General features: G+C 38.8%; 1 protein-coding gene across 20 annotated transcripts in view; it reads right to left on the reverse strand.

The window, feature by feature from the left end:
• Nucleotides 1–23,432, reverse strand: part of TCF4 (transcription factor 4) — a 340,184-nt gene that overhangs the window by 161,723 nt on the left and 155,029 nt on the right. For 17 of the 20 annotated variants that reach the window (XM_079784804.1, XM_079784818.1, XM_079784802.1 and 14 more), the window contains one exon: nucleotides 3,601–3,665. In XM_079784804.1, coding sequence (XP_079640930.1) covers nucleotides 3,601–3,665 — 65 coding nt within the window. Of the gene's footprint in view, nucleotides 1–1,735; nucleotides 1,994–2,203; nucleotides 2,338–3,600; nucleotides 3,666–23,432 lie in introns of those variants that run through there. The other 3 variants (XM_079784807.1, XM_079784806.1, XM_079784809.1) reach the window with 3 other exon arrangements.

Consider the following 23,432-nt stretch of genomic DNA (forward strand, 5'->3'; position numbering starts at 1 on the left):
CTCTCTCTCTCTCTCACACACACACACACACACACACACACACACACACACACACCCTCCCCTTAGCATTCAGGAGATACTAATAATGAAACCATTGCTTTAAACTTGGCCATATCCCAGAAAGTGAAGACAAACAAGCCCTGATAATCAATGCTGGATTTCCATTTAAGGGGAAAACTTCTACCTTAATAACAATCATTTGTGTTGACATCATCACCTCATTCACAGAGATCTCAGCGAGATAAAAAAAAAAAAGTTTGTCATCACCAAACATCCTATTCAAAGCAGCAAAAAAAAAAGGCCAAAAGCAAAGGACCTCTTTTCTCTTTTATCCTCTGAAGTGATGCCCATTCAGGATATTAGCTATTGGCTATTTATCATTTTAAAGTTGGACTATCTTGAGAAAAACTTTATTTCCGCTCTTTTTCATTTCTGTCAGACTTTCCATTATAAATTTTATTTTCTCTGCCAGTAAAAGTAGTATGAGGTTGTAATTTGGCAAGAACATTTTAAGCCTGGGTGTGATTTCCGTACCCCAATTTGATTTAAATTAGTTTTGCCATATTTAGTGAGGACTTAAAAAAAAAAAAGTCCTTTCAGCCGCTTTGGTTTGTCTATTGGGACTTTTTCTATACAATTTCAAGTCTGAAAAGTCACCATGTTGATTGCTGATAATTTTATGTAGAAATGCATTAATGAATTCATATTACCCCATTACTATTTTTAATGAAAACAACTTAATTGATAATAAATAAATAAATAAAAACCCGCCGGTTTTGTTTTTCGGCTAAGATATCCACTTTTTTTGAAAGCCACATGTCTATCACTATTAGTGTTAAATCCGCCAGGGAAACATAATGGACACGCACATGCACAAGCTTTAACCTGATGCATTTCTGAATCAATATCCATTTCTCCAGGACAGCATTTTGCTACCTGTTGCTCACCACCAGCATTTCCCTACACCGAACAAAAGGCCTCTGGGACTGGAATAAGCAAGTTCACGTGTAACAGTGCTCACCCTACACGTCCACAGGATATTGTTATAATACAACAAAGCAGCTTTTGGAGTTCCTTAGGGCATACCATCTAAAGGTTTTGCGTCCTGTGTCTCTATAGTGGAGCAGGCAGGAGAAAACAAAAGCTCCCTCTCCACGCGGGTCGCTCACCTTGCCACACCGTGGGGATCACTTCAGCTGTGATCTGCTATTTAGACCTGAAGCCCGTGATACAGAGAAGCTGCCTTTCTTTGGTTTGCATAGCTGGGGTGGCAGACAGGGATTCAAAGAACAATTCGGCACCAGAGAGAGACTCATTCACTGGAAGACACACTATGGTCTGCCCTATTCTCAAATTTCACCGAGAGCAGAAATTCATAATCTGTGCACTTTTCATCCCCGGCCCCTATTTCCTCAATCAGGGGATTTCCAAAATTCTGCTCTTTTATTTACCCCTAAGTGATCACACTGTTTACGAATACTGCTGAGACCAGGCTGAGCATAGAGATAGTCAGTTCTTGCGAGACTCACAACCATGAAGCAGAAATAAGAAAGAAAGCATCTAACCCTCCACATCTACATTATGAAGACTTGTTAAGAAAAGCGTCCTCTTTTATACAACAGTTTCCCTGGACACGAATGTCTCAAAATGAACCTCCCATGGCCCCGAAATTCAGCCATCACATGCCAGTCCATCCACCTCTGTACTCCACCCTCTGCCCCTTCCCACTTCTCACCTTGTGTTTGCCAAGAAAATTCACTTCAGTCTCACCCGAGGGAAGTATTTCCCACACACCAAGGGAGGGTCTGTGTCCCTGCACATACACAGACGACTCACGCGGTCTGGATGATGCTTTCCCAAGTTAAGGGGCCTCACGCTTACTCAGCAGAGGAAATCTTTGTGTCTGTGAGGAATCACGCCAATTCCTATTAGTAAGAAAGGATACAGGGGCGAGGAAGCCTATTCTCTCATTGACCAGAAAAAGAGGCCCAGCAAAAACAGAGACCTCTGCCATGACCATCTGCAAAAAGGAAGGATGTTGTCAACTTTCTTCTCCCCAAAACTCTGACGACCTCTGCCTTGACCCTCAGAAAACAGATACACAGGAACAGGCTCTTCTGCAGGAATTGGGAGCTTTACACCAGAGACTCGGCACTGAGAGAGGCTTGTCGCCTGGCTATCTACCCCGAACATGTGCACTCACATTCCAAAGATGTTTCCGTTGCGTTGGAAGGACTGTGAATTTCTTTCCTGCAGAATTCTTTCCAAACAAACTCCCAGGGACTGTCCTCTGCAGCCGAGCAGCGGAGCCCCCTAACCAAGCACCATTCACCTCCGCTCACAAGTCTCTCAGATGCTGACTGTGACTGCATTGGTGGCCAGGCCAAAGGAGCAAACTTTAAAAATGCAAATGCACCCAGGCAAAACCAAGCCGCCCGAAGCCCACCTTTAGTGACACGTAACTGAGCTGAAAAGCAAACCTCCTTCAGGGGCTCTATTTCATTACGAAAACTGTTTGCTTACATTTTCAGGACATATTAAACAGTTGTTTTAAAAATTTTTAAATAGATTTTTTTTTCTTTCCATTTCATGAAAGGAAATGGGAGGGGGAGAGGGTTCAAGAGAACAAGCGTTCCCTTTCCAACACAAAAAGAACATACGTTCTGTTTGGGTGAATAATAAAACAGTAGAAAGCTTTGAATGTTAAAGGGGATTATTAAATTTTATCAAGAGTTTTCCAAAGAAGCCAATGCACCTATAAAAAGAAACTCTACATCTTAACAAAAAAAAGGTTTTAAACATATGATTAATACTGATACTGAAATTAAAAAGAAAGCATCTATAAAATCTCAATTGTCTTGAAACAAAGCTTACACTTTTGGCTACTGATAGTATTTTTAGAACGGGGCTCTCTCTGGAGAGTTAAAGGTATGCAAATGCAGGGTGCACAGAGACAAACACACACATGCTATACCTTTGTATTACACTGGCATTTTATTATTTAATTAAAGTACTCTTATTTTTCTAGCTCACGCATGCTTCCCTTGAGACGGCTTTGCTGTTAGCCTGCTGGCCTTGACTTCCAGCCAAAAACAATTCAGAAACAAAAAGGGACAACAAATCATATTTTCACAGACATTTTTATCCCTCAATACAACCCTGTTTTCACACAACATCATACAGCCCCTATGAAAACTATAATTTAGGGCAGCAGCCACCAAACCCAGGGTTTGACACATGGCTGCACGAAGTATTTCTAGTGTAAGAAATTCTTAAGTTCTCAATTGCAAATAAACTCTTTTGATGGAACCACTTTAACCGACATCGCTGGTTTGCAAACAGTGCCATTGGTACCGGTTGATGAATTAAAAAATAAAAGCAAGCCAGTGAATGTAGTTCTGATATGCCAGAGAGCTAAAGATGAGGTGCCTGTTACCTCCAAGCTCTGTGCTATTCCATTACTTTTTAAACGAAAGAGGCATCGGCAGACTCTCGGTGCATCTTAGTGTCACAGTCCAAAATGCATCATCTAATTTATAAAATAAACCGAAGTACCAGGCTAATTCTCCCAACCCTTCCCCTTGCAAGATCCTCACTTACCTGGTGGCAACCCTGTAAGTTTGATTCTCTCCCATAAGATGAATATGAGCCCCTTTCTGTTTTACCTGCCAAGAGAAACAACAAAAAAAGTGTAAATGGTTTTTTCCTTGAAAAAAAAAAAAAAAAAAAAAGCTTCCAGGTAATAGACATCTACTTCTCTTCCCCGATGTTTACATACGTAAAGTAGGCACTACTGGCAATGTACTAGTATGCAAGCAAGAGAGGGAATAACACTTCCTCACTCCGGCTATGATAAACTGGAAAAAAATATCCTTCATTCCTATTCTTAGCCAAACTGCTCCACACTTCCAAAAACTGTCATTCCAATGGCCTCCACTTTCTCTAACAAACAAATTGTCATTTCTTATTTTCACTTGCTTTCTCTCTCACAAAATTTAAACAATTTCATTTTTATTTACACAGCAGGCAAATTATCTATGTAATGACCCTAGTCTAGGAATTCCCATTGATTATATTGACACTTAATGGTGAGGCCAAAGCTAATCAATCAAGGCTTTCCAGATGGTGAATACAGCAAAAGAAACTACTCAAAATTCTGAGACACTCTCTCTCTTTTTTTAACTCCCTTTCCCAGGAGTAAATTCCATCGTGACCAAAATGATGATGGAATTTACATTTGGAAAAGAGGGCTTTGAAAAATTGCCGACTCTGATCCCAAGTTCAGATTCTACCAGTAGACTCGGCAGGACATGGGCTAATGGAATGTGAATATCTTGTTCCAATTCTAACAACCTAACTTCTATATACAGAGATGTATGCAGCCTCAGAAGCTGTTTGGCCACATCTAAGGATGTAATCAAGGCTGCTCATTTGTTTCTTTTTCAAGTATGGTTAGCCTTAATGATCAGCAAGGAAGACAATGAAACCACATTACAAGAGATCTAAGCAGTAGAGTTTAGTGAGTGACATATGAAGAGTTATCACAGAAAATGGACCCAGACCACACATTACAAAGGTCTAGGGACAGCCAAGTACCCAGAACGCAAACCCCACGCTGCCTGAGACTGAAGGATACTTCTTTTTTGGAGAACAGAATTTTAAGGAACACTATACTTTACTCCTAGGATTATACTATTCTTTCTTTTGATGAGAAAATTCAAAACTAGTATTTTTTAGAGACTGAATGGTATCCACCTCAATTTCCCCTCAAGCCAAGGTATGGCAAATATGAAAAGGAACAGTGATCATTTTTTATGTTTTAGTTTTGTGACAATGCTATTAGTGCATTCCTTCGTGATATTACACAAAGAATGTGCCTTTAAATCTTCTATCTGACCAAAAGTGCACCTTGTATCTAAGTCACTATATATATATATATATATATATATATATATATATATATATATATAATAGAAGATGACTTTTCAGAGAAAGCCAAACCTGAGTCTTAAAATTAACCCTCTCTCCCCCAGCATTAACTTTTCTACTGATTTCAATGAATCTCAAACTTGAGAAAACATCCCATTTCTGGTATATTGTTCAGTGCAAAGTAGAAAATCAATGTCCATATCAGTTTCAATTCCTATGGAACAGGATGTCATCTCACAGACATACTATCACCCTTGGGACATCTAAGAGAATAACTTTAATTGTATGGGGATTTTACACTGAAGAAAAAACTCATTTACTGGTTCAGTAGTGCAAATGCCCATGCATACATATCTACTCTTCTGTGCAAGTCAAATATAACCTATAGATGCCCCTTAGCTTCTCTCTACAAATATTACTAACAGAAGAAGACTCAACCTTTATAAGCTATCGAATGGCATATGTCCTTCCTTAAGCTCTTGCACTTTAAAAGCATCCATACAACCACATCATAATTCACTTTGACATAATACTCACTTGTTTAACAACTAGAAAGGCAGGTAGAGATGTAGGCAAGTAGGCAGACAAGCAGGCAGACAGAAAGATAGATGATAGATAAAGGAATAGATGAGGTAGAATTTGCTCTGACTGCCTAGGAGATGGAACATGTAGTAACCTGTTTTGGTAATTTCTAAAAACTGAATTATAAAATACAATTTAAAGTAAGAAAGACTATCTATTTTTCTCTCTAGAAGGAATTACTGAATTTATCCCCTATAGAATTTCACCACCTGGCATTCTTTCCCAACTTGAGTCCAGCACGCGGACCTCAGAGATTAATTTTCTTACCAGGATTTGCCTCAATTCATGTATGTATATACAAGTTAGAGCTATCCCTTCCATTATTTTGAAGCTAGAAGGTCAGTGTAAATAGTACAGATGAGGGAGGGAAGCAGGGAAGGAGGGAGAAAAGGGAAATGAGAATAAATGGGAGAGGAGAGAAATAAAGAGAGGGAGAGTGGAATGGAAAAGCAAGGGGGTAGGAAGGGAGAGAAGGAGGAGGGAGAGATGAGAAGAATATGAATTCATGCTGCACCGAGTCCCCAAAGTACTCCAGGCTACAAGGCCCAGCACTCTTTACTATCATATCAGATACAGACCGCTTAATCTTAATTTTGCTTGTTAAAAAATATTTATCCAGATACAAAAATAAACCCACTGCAAATTACAAGTTGTCAGGGTTAAAAATCTACTCGTGTTTGTGTGGGGGAGGATAAGAGACCAGCATAGACATGAATCATTCTCAGTAATTTGAGTGTTTCCATGACATCAATGGGCACCAGTCCAGGACTCTGTCGAAGTCTGCGAGGTACCAAAGAGGCAGTGCAGCCAGCAGGAGGCTGGGAGGTGCATTTCTTTTTCTTCCTTTCTTTCTTTTCTTTTTTTTTTTAGGATTATGCTCCTTGTAAAGATTTCATCTGTAGCATCCACTTTTACCATCAAATAGATCGCTCCAGAGATCATGAGCGAACACATTTCATTCTGATAGTGTAAGCCTTTAACTTTATTACATCTTTTTGTTCCCAAATTCAACTATAAATCTGCCCTCGGAGCCCAAACCCCCGTTTGGGAGCAAAATAATCAGAGACTGAGGAGAAACCCAAGCGCTTTCTCAGACGTATTATATCTGTTCCTATCATTTCCTAATGACAGAAAGCAGCCATTTTACAATGACACCTCAGTTTCTAGGCAAATAAATACATCTTTTGTGTCAATTGTCCACTAAAAATCAGCTATGGTCTTGATGTTGATTTTCTGCTAAAAATTCACTGGAACATTTGTTTCAGGAAATAAAATGTTCAAGAGTGCTGGTAACATGTTCGAGTATGATTCTTAAGTAACTCTCCGTGCTCGTGCACACAAAAGCTCCCAAATATCTGCGCTTCCTCGATGGCAGGCATGGGCTTCTGTCACTTAGCCCCACGGGCTGGGCAGACAGCTCTTTCCTCCTTTCTCCATTCTCCGCCACCCACCCACCCCCAGCCCCACAACCACCGCCGAGCTTTGAGAGCTCGAGATTCTGGGGGTTTTTTCAATATTTAAAAGAGATAGCAGTGATGAACAAGCGGCGTGCTCACTGCGGAATTTTTGAGACAACCCTCCAGTACTAGAATGCGACAGCCGCTGCGGATAGTTTTTGGCACAAAGACAATGGTGGCAGTGCCAAGCCCCATGGCTAAAACTACTCCAAAGAGGCATAAGGGTAGCATTAATCGCTCAAGTCTTTTACTGCGCGGAGTACTGCTGTCCATATTCTAAAAACTAAAGGTACCCGTTAGTAACATTTGTCGTATGCCCAGAAAGGGTGGTGTGTGTGTGTGTGTGTGTGTGTGTGTGTGTGTGTGTGTGTGTGTGTGGCGTAGGGGTGGTTCTCAAATGTGTACCAGAAACAAATCTTGTCAGGCATTTGATTCATTCTTATACCTAAGAGGACCAAAATGTGACATTCTGCTGCTGGGGACGATGTGCCGTGGATGAAACGAACGATGTGACCTAATGGAGTACACTGAAGGCTGAATGAAAGCTACAGAGAGGATTTCATAAACGGAGCCGACATATTGGCTAAACAAGTTTCTTCCCCAGAAATGATGTATACAAGGAGCATGTGATACTATGTCACAATTTTTAAAGTTAAGCAAGAAAAACGCTGTAAGGGAGCAGACACAACATCAGTCAATCAATCCTTCCAGAGACAAAGGAGACCAACACGCAGCCCCTTATCCAGAACGGTCGGCATCTACAGTGAGCAAACAACCCAGAAAGTCAACACGTGTTTTGTCCAAATTGAATCCATCAGCTGCTGAACCTATATTTAAATTTGATAATTAGAAATGGCACCAAGTGACAATCAATAAAAGATTCACTTGCGTCTTCTGTTCCCCATGAAAATCTAATCTAAGTAGAAAATACTGCATAAGTTACTTCCAATTTTTTAAAGACCAATATATTTGCTGATCTATTCAATAATCCCCAAGGAGGATAAGGGAAAAAAAAGTGGTTTTTATTTGGGGCACTATGGTTAACAAATGCTAATATAATTCCTAATGTAATACTTTTATGTTCTTATATAATTTTCCATTTGACTTGCGATTTTTCTTCCAAAATACTTTTATGTTCTTATATAATTTTCTATTTGACTTCCAATTTTTCTTCCAATACATCCATATACATAGCATCCTGTTGTACATGCTATACAGCTAGGAAGTATCCCTGTGAATGAATGGACTTATGAGACCATTTTGATAGATTCCTACATCTGGAAAGTTCTAATCTACATGGTAAAAGTGAGAAATAACAAGAACAACGTATTGATGATTTCTGTAGATACGCTGTGACATGGGCGATCCCACTGGTGGTTGACCAGTAGGATAATAACAAGGTCATGTTCAGGTTTTGAGCCATTCATTCTTAAAAGGCCACTTTTAAAATTATATGTAAATGGTAGGTATTTCACGTACTACCGAAAAAAATGTACCTCTCCAGTGAAACCTGTCCCAGGAAAAGCCTTGCTCACAATGATCTGATGCTGCAGGACAATACCAGGCAAGGCTGCTTCCCTGTTAATCCTCATTCTGGGAACTGAAGAATGAGCCTTTTGTTCCCAGCCATCAGACTAGGGAACTCATCATCACCATGTTCCAGTCAGAATAAATCTGTGTCCCTGTCCCCAACCCTAACCTATTCCTGGTTACCCTATTAAATTTTCTTTATATTGAAAAGACTATTTCATTAAACAATGACTGCAATTCTTAATGGTTCTGAAAATATACATGAGGTCATTATTCGCAGTCCTTTCATCTTTTCCATGTCTGCCTTTTCCTCCCTTGCTCAAATAAGAATAGCTGAGCCCCTGTTACATATTACCCACAATGCAAAGGGTGTATATAGACTAATTTATTCAAGCTGCACAACAACCCTGTGAGGTGGGTAATGTAAACCCCATTTTATAAATGAGGAAGCTGAGTTATAGAAATTTCCAGAGGTCACGCAGGAGCTAAGTGATTAGGCCCGGGAATCAAATCCTGGCACTTTGATTCCAAAGGTTGGACTTTTAGCACTATTCTGTGCTGCTGCTATTTAAATCCGAGTGAGGGAAGAGGGAAAGGGGGGCGGGGAGGAGACTATCAATAAACAAGAAGCCCAATACTGAAGACTGAAATCCCAGACCCCAAAACACTCATGAATTTGATAAGAAATTAATGAAAGTGTCTTATAAGTGGGGATCATTTACATGTACATGGTGTTTTACTCCTAAATGGTCTCTAGGTACCTCAGAGCTGTGCAAATGATATGCACCAGAATCTGTGACGTCATACAACAAAACACAATCATCTCCACATGAACTTGAAGCAACAAAGCAACAAAAACATGGCAGCAAACTGCTCCTCTACACATTCCTGATGTGAAGAATATAACTTCATTTTAAATGCACAGCAAAGAGTAAAAGCAAAAATATAAGTATAATACAGGACCACACAGCATAGATCACAAGTGTCTTTTGTGAAATAGTAACCTCACAACACATAACTGCTCCAATCGTTTTGTCTATTAATATAAGTCCCGAGGAACTTTAGGAACTACTATTATTAAAAACACTAAAAATGTATTGGTTTAATATATGTTTGTAATTTTCTATCAAATAAATAATATACATTTTTTAAAATTTAATTTAATTTAAATTGGTCTAAAAGCATTTTTGACTTTTTGAATTTGTTTCTATGTAGATACATCTTTGCTATTCTCACTAGCTGGTCAACCTTGTTATCGCTACTCCTAGCCTGGAGGTGAGAGTCTGGGTTTGCAAAAAGTCAGAAGTTGATGTTAGTCTTTTGGTTTCTAAAATACAGAGAACATTGGTTCTTTTCTATAGAACCTTACTATACCAGGACAACCTGTCATCACCCACAGGCATTAAGGAATCAAAATTTAATAAATTTCATGCTAAAAGAATTATAACTCAATTCCAGTAGATAAACTAGTCATCCATAGCTTGGAAAATTCTCCTCTTCCCTTTTTTTCTAAATTAAAATCAGGGGGAGGAAAGTGGGAGAAAAGGTGATTAGGCACACAGTTTATACCAAAGACTAATGGGAAAAAGGAAGCTAACCATTTTCCCAGGGGAAAAAAATAGTATTAGTCGTCTCTTTCACTGATATTCTTAAGTCATAAAAATAGAATATTCAGTTATGATCTATGGCTCTGATCATGGAAAATTTGGAGTTTTGGCTGCATTTTATCACTGATTCACCTCATCTCGTCTAGACACTGTTCTCCCTTCAAACAGTGGATGCACTCAAATTCCAAATATGCTGAGCATCTTGAGACATCATCAAAACTCAACATTTTTGGGGGCTAGGTTCAAATTGATATTCAATTATCCGTAAAGCACTTACATTTGTAAAGCACTTTAAGTACCCAAAGTAATTTGACTTGTATTATTTAAGACAACACACCTTAAGAATCCCTTAGATAGACATTTTAATCCCTATTTTTATAGATGAGATTACTCGAATTAAGAAACCAGCTTATATAAGAGTTATACAAATATTAAGAGTTAAAGCTAGAACAAAAACTTCCAGTTCCAGTACCAAAGCCCATTTTCACAATATGCCACCTCTTTTTGGCATATTCTAGTGTATTATCAGCATATGTTGTAGTCACAAAGAGTATCCACCTGTGTTCTTTTCCCTGTGTTTCACAACACTCCCCTCAAATAATTTGGACTAAACATGTAGTAAGTCAAAGAGGAGTTCTCAAGTCCTTTGACGGATGAGAATGTTAAAACTGATCAACATTCTGAGTGACCATCCTCTGGGAGATCAAAAACTACATTCTCACAATGCGGAATAAAAATACTATCTTAGAATATTTCACATGCCCAAGACAACAACAGTCAAAACCATCCCCCTCATTCAGTGTCAGGTTTAGGAGATGTGTGCACCTGATCAAATTAAAGGACACGAGTTTTATGCTTTATTTTCCAAATGCAGGAAAATCTTTAATTGAAAATAACACTCATTCCACAGAGGGTGCAATTAATCAACATAATCATGGGGATAACTTAGCTGTGTGGGGAGGTGTGTCAAATAACTCTTTAAGGCCACCAAAGTGCCACTTGAGCCACCAGAGTAATGATTTTCTGAATCAGCAATTTGTACAAGGGTCCCCTAGAGACCTGAAGGACTAAGGGCAACCCTGAAATCATTTAACTTACTTCTAATCAGTTACTTAGCCCTGGCTTCATGGAAATAAGATTTTACTAGTTCTATCAACCCTATTCTACATTTATCTTTCAGAGTCTGTTATGATTGGGTGTATAAGCAAGGCAATTGAGGAGTTCTGTGGTCTCTGAGGAAACAACACATGCATTTGAATCTTATTTTTTATTAGAAGAAATAATAATTTCATATATAAATGAAAAAGGTGATATTTGCAATACATACTAAAGGTATCAAAAGCAAGCAGAAATTAAACATTTTTGCTATAGTCTTAGGAGCAAATGAAGACAGAGAATGGGTGTGGAGCAAAAGAATCCCCCAAAATTCAATTGCTGGGCTAAGAAACCTTGCTGATCATGACTACCTGTAAGACTTTTCTTGAAACAGAGACCTGGGTCTCTACTTCAGAGTACTTGATTTCAGTAGCATGGGATCTGGCATTCTATTTTTTTTTTAATAAAATTCCACTGGTTAGGCTAACAAGCCAGGGAGTAACCAATTTAAGTGGCAGGCACTGCCTTTAAAGCTATAATAGGCTAGAGGCCCGGTGCACGAAAATTTGTGCACTGGGGGCCGGGGAGGGGAGGGCGAAGCAGGAGGGGGTCTCTCAGCCTGGCCTGCACCCTCTCACATTCTGGGAGCCCTTGGGGGATGTCCTACTGACGGCTTAGGCCTGCTCCCCATGGGGAGGGGGTCCAAGCTGCAGTCTGGCCTCCCTCTGCGGGAGGTGACCTGCGCCGCCCCCATTACCCTGCCACTGCTGCTGCTGGCCTCCCTCTGCAGAAGGCAACCAGGTGGCCGATCAGGGGACGGCGCTGGCTGGTGCGGCCCCGCTCCCCCCATCACTGTCCCCTCCCTTTGCCCGCTGGCACGCGCCTTGGCTGTCCTGGGGCCACCTGCTCGCCAGCCCCGCCCCCCCCCGCCGACTGGTCGTTCTGCCATTCAGTCAATTTGCATATTATGCTTTTATTATATAGGATGAAACTCCTATAAACTGGTATCCTAGTGGATAACAAAAAATCAATTACTACCTGATGCAACCTATTTAACTAGATTTTAAAAAAACAAACAATTGTTGCTCTACGAGCCCTTTCAGACAGTAACCATGGAACCATTTAAGGATTAAAGCAGCGACTTGCAAACCAATGTTCCACAATAATTTTTTAAACATGCAATACCTGACTATTTCGTCAGGGGCACTGACTTCTTTTCCCTTAGATTGTAAACAAATAAATAAATAAATGACAACAGACAACACAACAGTAGGTGTCTGGTATGAGTAAATCAAAATTATACCTACAATATATTTTTGGTGTGCTGCAGAATTTTAGTAATTAGCTTGCGTGTGACATGAGATGAAGAAGGCTGAAATTTGCTGGGTCAGAGAAACCTTTCCCTGGAAGCATACTAGCCTTTACATTTGTTGGTCTCCACTAATAAATACTGACTGTTTGAAAGAAATGTATCTCATATTACCAAGCAGATTTCCCTGATAAACAATGCAAGTCCAAGACATGAGACTCCTGGAGGTGAACAACTGCTGCTCTCCCATCAACCCTTGCTCCAAAAGCATCTCTTCCCCATCCTCCCCCACGCCAGAGTCATCCTCAGGCTTCCCAGAGCAACCTCTAGTGAACATTACTGGGTTTAACTTAAAAGACCCCAATCACTCTCCTCTGCCCATGCTGTATGGAAGGCATTACAGACCCACCCCTAAGAGAGAGCCTGGTTCTCGGATCCCTCTGGAGGAGACAGATTAATGACACTACTGGCCAGACTCCGAAGAGACAACATCAGAGGAGTAAGACTTGGTTTCCGGTCTCAATTATTTGGAATTTATCAGCAAATTTAAAGAAAATCAGCAGCTATACTTCACCACACAAATCACTTTTAGTAATAAATTATTCGCTGCCCATTAAACATGATGTTCTAACAGAGTCTCACTAGCATGAAAAATAAAAAATAATAATGACCAAACTCTAAATGAGGTGTAGTGGAACAGAAAGGAGGGGAGAAGGTTTACTAGTATTATGCTTGTTATAGAGTGTTTACACAGGAAAAATACGTATTTTAGCGCTGCATAGGCAGGTGATGGCCTCAGTTTTCAAGCTGAGCTTACGTGTATATAAGTAACATTTTAAACCCCAGACAGAAGGTAATTCAACTGTCCCTTACATATGTATCTATAATATACTAGATGAGCATTTCTCTAGCTCTAGTACTGTATTATAATTGGTCTATGGTCCCTGAACATACACTACTGAGAAGTTAAGGGGAAATAGCCCAGAACTCAAAATATATTTGAGGGCATCCACAAAACAGGTAAACTAGGAAGACTGCTAACGTCTGAGCCTGCTCTTCCAGATCAACTTTAAGAGAATAGACTTACGAAAACCAAACTCCGAGGTTCACTGGCCCAAGCTTCTCAGAGTATGACTCCCCTGTGACACTAGTCACGGTCAAAGGAAGGTGATGGCTCCCAGATAAAATGACAAAGCCACTCAGTCCCACACTGGATATTTGAGAAAAGCTTCCAGTTACTGAATATATTAGCATGACTAAGTCCAGAGAGGAAGGTACAGGGCACAGGAAGGAAGAGGAGAGGCAGAGGAAAGGATGATCAGAGAAGGAGGAAGGAGGAGGGGGGTAGTTGGAACAGTGACCTCATCCTATCACAATAGGCAAAAATAAAATACATTACATGGGACAGTTGTTTAGACACGGCAATTTTCACATCTGACACTTGGAAAAATGATCATCTGAATGGGTTCGTGAATGAGGCCCCAAAAACATGGGACAGGAAAATCACTATTTGTGGAGTGTCTCCACGTACCGATGTCACGATGGACATTATTCTCAGGGAATAAGAGTTTGGATGGCTGAAATGGGGAGCAAGCCCAATAATGTAGCTAGGCCAGGATTAAAACAGGAATGATGAGGAAGCACAGAGGAAGAGCACCTGATACACCAGTGTCTTGGTAACAGGTGGCAACAGGAACGACAGGTATGGGAGATACTGCAAAATGCCATTATAACAGACTTAGTGGGAACTTGATATAAGAATGCAGTCTGTGCCCTAACCGGTTTGGCTCAGTGGATAGAGCGTCGACCTGCAGACTCAAGGGTCCCAGGTTCGATTCCGGTCAAGGGCATGTACCTTGGTTGTGGGCACATCCCCAGTAGGGGGTGTGCAGGAGGCAGCTGATGGATGTTTCTCTCTCATCGATGTTTCTAACTCTCTCTCCCTCTCCCTTCCTCTCTGTAAAAAATCAATGAAATATATATTTTTTTAAAAGTGCAGTTTGTAGTTATTTGACAATGGTAAATAAATCGAAGTAACTAAAAACAGATAGTTATATGACTATTCAAAACGAATTTTAAAGTCACTGGTACCTAAAAATGGAAAGATAAAAACCTGAAAAAATAAAAAAACTTAGATGACATTTTCCTTCTTCCTCAACAGCGTAACATCAATTGGCTGTCTCCTGCACACCCCTACCAGGGAATGAGCAGGCAACCTGGGCAGGTGATCTAACTGGGACTCAAACCTGCAACCTTTTGGTGCACGGGACAACGCCCAACCAACTAAGCCACACCAGCCAGGGCTCAAATCCAAGCTTTTGAATCATTTCATATTTGGGGGAGCTGGTTTTGGATTTTGGATGGGATTTTCTCACAAATTATTTTAAAAATTTAATATAAAAGAAAAGAACTGTAAAGATCTAACATATAACACCATACTGATTCAACAAGACATTTCATTTTAGAGATATGTAAAAATCACTTATAATTGATTTTCATAAAGAACTTGATAAAAATGTGTCAGCAAAAGTTGTTGCCATTTCTAAGACACATTCCTTATACAGAGGCCTGGTCTTCACGACCAGCAACCAGGGATGCTCTGCAGCCACGCTGTGAGCAGAGGCCAGGATGCTCCCTCCGTGGCTGCCCTTGTAGAAGCTGGTCCTGTGACCAAGCTGGTCCTTGCTCCTTTAACATCTCATACATCAACAATAACTCAAAGTAGCAAAACAAAACCAAAAAGGTTCCACTCAAACTACCATTCTCTATGTCTGCCGGGAAGAATAGCTTAATTTGATCTGCAGGAAACAAAAAAATGTCTTTATGACACATATTCATGCAAATATCAGCTCTTTTTCCTTGTGAAAACTGTCAACTCTTTCAGGGAGTTCTTCATGAGGGACTGCCTATCAGATCCATTACCTACAAAAAGTAATGTTTCAAAATTTTAATGATTTATCCTTTTAAATCAAACAAGAATTCTTAAGTGTAATCGGGCCAGGAAGAACTACAAAAATATGGTTAACGGAAATGTAAAATCAACCACTTAAAAACTCAAGAGTACCATATACTTTTCATGTTATTTAAACTATCAGGACTCTGATTTAGCAAAAGCAAGCAAACAAACAGACAAAGAAACACGCACAGATAAACAAAACAAAAACCTTTCATTTCCAAATAAAAACAAATTAACTGCCATACTCAGTATTAACCTGCAACTTTATAATTACTGCAAATATATTAGCTGTGTAAAAGTGCAAAAAACAAAACAAAACAAAAAAACCCTAACCTTGAAAAATAAGCTATTAAGAACTCACACACCAGTTGGCTCCAATCTGAGCAGCCAGCAGAGGGCGCACATACCCCAACAAGAACTAGCTCTGGCCAGCCACCACTTAAACTCACTTAGGATAAGCCTAACCAAAATTTTAATACAGGGAGGGAGAAAAAATCATCCTATCAGTGGCATTAAAAAAACAAATGTGCTCGGTTTAGGATTAGTAAGAAATACATACAAATGCACTTTATTAGTAAATACTGACTTTAACAGAAATTTCCTAGCTGCTTCATGGGAAATTGATCATTAAAAAGAAATATCTTCTTTGTATAGAAGTAAGGTTATACCAGTTCTCAAGGCCACTATAGTTTTTATAGATCACTATTAAGAACTATCAACAATAAATAAATTTGTACAAGTAAATGAAATGTTAAATTTTTAACACATAAACATACATTTTGATGAGTATATTAAATTACCCTTTGCAAACAGAGTGTCTTTTAGTATATTTACATGTGTCACATACATACTTGTTAATTTTTGTAACCCTAGAACAATCAAATATGTACCATTTTAAGGTCCATAAGTTACTTATTTTTCCACTGGTTTGTAGTTTGTACTTGATTATTTATAATTTGTCCATTCCGGGCCTCTGTATTATATTAGCTTTCGGGTTACACTAGGCTATATGCTAAAAGAGTTCTTCTTAGCTATATGTGTACGTGTACCAACGGAATGGTCACTGTTTATGCTTTTAAGGAAGTTTTCCTATAAATGCAAAAGTCATAAACTCCTCCTCGTACTTTCCAGGCTTTTGATTTCAGAAACAGTATCACAAATTAATATGAAAAAAAGAATCACCTTATGAAAGAACCAAATCAACACCAACCACTATGCTTTTTACATTAACAGATAAAAATTAAATAATCTACAGGATGTTCAATCTCGTATGTTAGAATAAACAGAAGGTTTGCACTTAAGTTTCAAGATGGAAGGCTTGGTAGGATAATTAATTGCCACTTGTCCGTCCACCTAAATGATCATTTCAACCTCACCTCTCCTCACCAAGCAAAACAATGAAGCCTTGTAACATCTCCATCAGGTGATTTTTTGGAAGCATTCTTAGTAAATTTGAAAGTTAAACTGAATTTACAACATCTACAATCCAGGTGGTTTATGTTATAAGGAGGTCACGATAAATAATACTTATCTTTTGGCTGATGTGGCTACACCATTTCTGCATAAGTTACAATGGCGATGCTTTATTATTCCTAAGCACTCAATTCTGAAATGTTTGCACAATCTGTTAAGTCCGGGCACATTTAAATGATTCTGACATGCAGCCTGCTAAGGCCAGTGACGGGGATAATGCCTCTTTACGTGGGTAAAATTCTGTGGCATATAGGTCACTCTCTTAAGGGGAATCAACTGTGTGTCTCTTCTTTGCATTTCCACCACAATCCTTCATCCTGCAGCCTGGAGCTGAGAGTGAAATGCAAGAAAGGAGCCGAGTGCTCAAAGCAAAAATCTGCTTCCAGGACAATCCATTATATCTGACAAGTTAAATGTTCCATGGTAGGCCATATGGCATCAGAGCAGGCCCGACGATGGAAGAGGGGAACTCAGCAAATGCATCACAATTAAGGAGTTTGGCTACAGACTTTACTTTGAATTACTTTATTTCTTATTAAATTTTAAATGCTCTCTCCCTAATTTTTAACTGAATCCCTTTTTATGAGACAGTTTTTAAAGACGTTCCATAATTTCTTGCTCACATCATGACTGTGGGTACTGAAATCTAAAGGTTAAGGTACACGTGGCCATTATTAGGAAACAGGGTTGCGAAGGGGAGGACCTGTAGCCTCATTTCAAAATTTTCAAGACAAATAATTGGTAGACCCTATCTATTCACTAGATCAGAATATGCAAATGAAAATGGTCATTAGGTTGGGACATTTAAATGAAACTGAGACAGCATTAAAGGAAACCAGTTTCCATTTTCAAGTCCAAAAAAAAAAAAATCTTAAAAACTGAAATCATAATTCGCATGTTCCTGTTTCTTCTGTGGTTTACTTAATTTTAAACAAATTAATGAACTGACTGAAGACTATCTCCTAGCATGATACTGAAAAGGAATGCTATATACTCCTGGCTGATTCCATGTCCAAGAGACAAGTCTGATAAGCTTTCTAAGACACTGAATAAAACCAGGTTGTGTATAATAATAAATATTTGATGTTAGAAACAATGTAATAGAAATCATATTTGCACTGTATTCAAGCTATGCATGTATTACATTAAAGGAGGGGAGGATTAAATTAATGAAATGACCAAAGCAATATCATTATGCAATGGTATACGATTATACAATAAAGGGGGGGAAACGTCCCTATTTCTCTTGAAGAATTCTCAGGAAGAGAACTGGGCCTAGAATAAAAAAGAAAAAACTTTCTATAGAAGTATCCAAACTCGTGGATCTGGACCAGTGTCCCAAGGTAATTTTATCAACTCCCTCCCTTTCCTGGGGATGACGCAGGACGCATTCTTGAGCAAATATAGTATGAAATAAATTGTAATGAGTAGGTGATTACATTTAAGTAGTCACACTGGTTTGCAAACATGAAACTCATAATAATGAAGATACACATACACCGCATGCATCTTTCTGAAAGAGAAGACACTAAGACTCATTTCCCTAAACTATTTTCACTCTCCATTTCTCCAGAAGGTCACTATTTCTCTCAAATGTACCCGGCTTCTGCCTTAATTCAGAATAACATTATTTCAAAGAGCATATCCTGATACTTTATAAAAGTGGGTCACTTCGCATCATGTTTAAAATTATAAACACATTTTCTGGTGGTCCTAAAGTTGTTATTTGTTAGTAACCTTCTGTGAGCTTAATTTTGCATTTTCCTTAATTTTTAATGTGACAATTAATGAATTATGAAGATGGTATGTAGATTTTGAAATGGTAATTTGTATTAAAAATCACTTGTTATGTTTCTGCATTTTATGAAGTGCTTTCACATACATGTTCTTATAAGCTTCATCATAATTCTGTTAAGTAGTTATCATAACTATTATCATTAACACTTTTATTCTGTAGGTAAGGATAAAAGGAGATTCAGAGAGGTTAATGTATTTGACTTGGAGCCCACAGCGATGGAATGGAGGAGCCACATCTCCTGCCCAATGTCAGCATTGTATTGCCATCCCATACCATATACCACACGAGGAAATGTGAGCACTAGAAAGACACAGGCAAGTATTACGTAGGAATGCAAGTATATATGTTATACATTTTTATTCGATATTTGAGAAAAAGTAGCCAAATATGTTGTTGGTATTGTGATAATGCCCAGATTGAAAAGGGCACCAGAATCCTATACTTAGGTTTCCTAAGAGGAATGAATACATATTCAACATACAATCCCATTTACACATGAGCACACACGCATACACACACACTTGTACAATATAGCCATGCCCACCTCAGCACCAATACAGAGCACTGGGCCACCGTGTACTGTAGATCCTATTTCTGCGTTTCCAGATCCACATTTTTGTTACTAATTAAAATGTCCAGATGGTAAAGTAACACCTGATCCAAGGGGCTTTGAAGTACAGCAATTGTCAATGCTCAACTCCTACATTGTTAACAAGTTGGAAAAATTGGGCTGCACTGAATTTTGTATGCACTGTTTCCAAACCATCAGTGAAATGCAGCTAAAACTTTAATAATTGGAACACCAAAAAAGCCCACATTAAACTCTTTACCAAGAAAAAAAGAGAAAGAGTTGCCACTCAAACCATTACTATGATGAGAAAGCTCTTGAACTCCTACAGAACCAAATGTCGTATCAGAGCAATACAACTGTGTTTTACAGGGGAGAATACAAAACAGAGGGCAAGAATGAGGTTAGAATTATTCAATATCTCATCATTTCATGAGGCCCTTTCTCTCATCTTCTGTTTTATAGGTTTATAAATAATAACAAACTAAATGTTAAATATATGTGTGTGGGGGGGGTTGCTTTTTTATACCACATATAAAGATCTTAATCATAAAACAAAACATGGATTCTGGGATAACCCCAGAAATTCAAGTTGGGCCTTGGCTCTTGAATAATATACTTCAGGAAAACACAAATGCTTTTTAAATGTTTAAGCAGTTACTTCCTAATCCTAAGTGGATTCTTTTTTCTCAAGCAAACATTTTTTGCAAATATTTAGGCTGCTTTGATACGCAAATGTTCTCCCAAACATTTCCACCAGCCAGCCACTTAAATCTCTCCACAGACCCCAACCAATGGGAAAGTTTGCAAGGGAAATATGAGAAGCATCTGGATGAGAATACCCAGGATCACTGGCTTCACTGGCCACAAACAAATGTTGATTTTGTTGCAATACCTGAAAGGAAATCTGTGCATGTTTTAGTGAAACAACTACTTTGAAATTCTCAGTCATGGGGCTGTAATTCTCCTTGACCAGAGCAATAGCTTCTGGGGAGGTAAACCGGATCACCCACAGGTTTCCTATTTCAGAGTTCAATAACTCCAGCCAGTGTGGCTTGCTGCTCCGGACAGTGGAAATCTCATCACTTGAAGAAGAAAATGCCCATGGGAATTAACATGTGCAAAACAGGAAACAGAAAAAGCAATAAATAATGCCACAACTAGGGTCCCCAATCCTGACAAGTATAAGATTAGTTGAGTACTTTCAAAAATGTTCTCCCAAGGGAATAAGCCAGGGGAGAAGATGCTTCTCTAGCCATCCTCCTGTGTGAATAACTGGGAAATAATTCATGCCAACACAGGATTTCTAGAAATAAAATCAGGAGGATAGTATTCCAAAGTAACTTATAAATACAGTATGATTACAATTATGATGAGTAAAAACAACCTTCAAGACTCCTTCTCCCTTTCACATTCTATTGCCAAAACCTGCTTTGGGAAATAATGGGATTCCCTATAACAGGTCCACAAATCATTTCAGAGAATTTCCCCAGTTTCCTCAGTCACATAAGCTACCAGAGGCTAGCCACACTGGAAACAAAATCACATTTCAGGATTCTGGTTGCTAACACCATGCTAGGCATTACTGAGGGAAGAATGAGTTAGTAAACATTTATGACTTTGGTAGGGGGAGAAAACGAACAGTGAGTTTATCAAAGCCAGTGGAACCCTGAGCTTATAAAATTAAAATAATCTGTTTCTCCCAAACTAACCTGCAGGTCGGCACGTGTTCCTTCACTTCTGCCATCACTTCCTCATTCACACGTATTAGAAGTGGTCAAAGATTTCATCAGATGTGGTTTAGACAATAGCAGCAAAGTGCCCAAAGCCCCAGATTTTAATTGAGCCCAAAATACAGGGTTGTTTTTTTTTTTTTATGTGTGTTTGTGTGTGTTGTTGTGTGTGTGGTTTTTTTTTTTGGGGGGGGGAGGGAAGATGGGGGACCAATCACAGCAGGAAGTGCTTTAAAAGAAAAAAAGGGAAACATTATCCTGAGTGCTTACTCTGTACTTAGTTGTACAGTATGAAAAGAAAATAAAAAAGCTCTATAAAATGTCAGAATTAACCTATCGTTTCAGATTGCTTACAGGTGAAATCCTACCATCTGGATGGGCAGTTTGCCTGCATAAAAAAGGAGTAAACTAAAAGGAAAAAAGTGAAGCCTTCCTCTGCCTGCTATTTAACACAATAGAATTTAAAGAAGGCAGAGCCACTATGATCTTCAGACAATGAACACACACACACACACACACACACACACACACACAGTGACAAAACAAAAGTTGGAAAAAACAAGAGATTGAAATAAAATTCTGTTTCTTGGAACTCTGAGATTAATGAGGAATAAAAACCTAGTCATTCTTAATTGCATAACAGGGAAAAAAGATTTACATTAAACTTCTGATTAAATAATTGATGATCCTTTTTATTTTCCTTAGATGCTCTAAATATTAAATCTCACATATCAAAGTTTCTATCTTCCCCTAACAAGACATATTTATACTCTTTATTTATGCTAGACTAGCAATTTTGGGAATTACAATTTCACTTTCAATAAACAGGAAACTGCATCTTAGAAACTGCCTGAAGTTGTTTTATATCATTCCAGAGTGAAAACACTTATAAATTTGACAATTTATAAAGAAATATGCTTTCCTTCTCTCTTTTTCTTAATCCTTACACAAACCTTTCCTTTCTTTTTTTTTTTTCAAACACATCTGTCCCAGCAAAAATATCTGCCTGAGTAGTAATCATTGTTTTAACCTAAAGATTAAATCTGAAGTCAGGTTAGAACTCTATTGAGGTTTTTCTTTGTAGTGCTGAGGGCAAGATGGAACTTTCAGTTTAACTTCAGGCTAGGAAGACAAAACATAGTACCACGTTGGCATCAAATGGTTTTTGCCAATCTACAGTCACACGTTTGAAAGCAACACACAGAGGGTTTATGAATTAATAGCTCTCTGTACTGAATGCTTGTCGATAGCTCTGTTCTGGGGTTTCTGGGTATCCATTTTGATTGTACAGTGTCTTTTAAAATTACGTTTGAAGCCCAACACTAAACCAGAAGTGTTGAGTGAGAGAATTATGGGCACATTCCCAAACTCTTACCCGAAACCACAAAGGGAATAGATTAAACAGAAAAAGCACTAAGAAAACAACTATCATCCAAAAAATGAAAAGGAAAAAAAAAAACACCCACCCTGAATAGAGAAATCGAATACTTGCTTTTCTTTCGGACCTTATGGGTAGCACGGAGGGAGGCACCGGGAGATCTAAGCACAAATACGTGGTGAAGAGTCGCCAAAAAGCATGTGGATGAATAAACTGTCGTGGCGTAGATTTGCCAGCTAGAGGACAGAACACAACACGCTGGGGCTTGACTGTCCTAACATGTTTTACTATGTAAATTTAAAGAGTCTTGAAAGGGAAAACGAAAGAGGGGAAAAGGTAGAGGGATTTTTTTAAATATAAAAAAAAAAAAAAAGTTTGCCAGAAATCCTCATACTGGGGTCACAAATAAAATTACTTTCATTGCTATTATTTAAAAAAAAAGAAGAAGAAGACGAAGAAGAATCCAGTTCTTAGGTTAAAACTCATCACATGTTTCCTGTGATGGAAATTTAGGGGGTGGCTTAAAGAGTTAAAGACTCCCTACCATTAATTTGCATCTGGTGCTTTTAGTGTGTGTGTGTGTGTGTTTTTTTCTTCCCTGAAAAGTTGGCAGAGCTGCCGATTTTCCATAATGCAAGCATTTGGGAATTGTGAGCGGAATGAAACCGATCCAATCTCCTGACTGCGACATGAATTTTCATTAATTACAACCTTGTCAGCAAAAGCATTATCAAAGCTGAATATGAAAATGCTAATGAGTCCTCATTTGCATATTTTTCTTTGTTGGAATGTCATTAATTATTACATTTTATGATGATGAATGCAGCTGTCGAAGCTCTCCGATGCATAATTAGCCATCAGAATGCCAGGAGCCGATCAGCATTTTTGGGTGAAAAAAAACACACACACAAATTTCACTTCCACTCTCCCCCCATCCCAACACCATCCAACACACACACACACACACACACACACACACACACACACACACACCCACACCCCTGATGACGACAGCCC

Source organism: Cnephaeus nilssonii, assembly GCF_951640355.1.
Source record: "Cnephaeus nilssonii genome assembly, chromosome: 11".
Classification (NCBI taxonomy): domain Eukaryota; kingdom Metazoa; phylum Chordata; class Mammalia; order Chiroptera; family Vespertilionidae; genus Cnephaeus; species Cnephaeus nilssonii.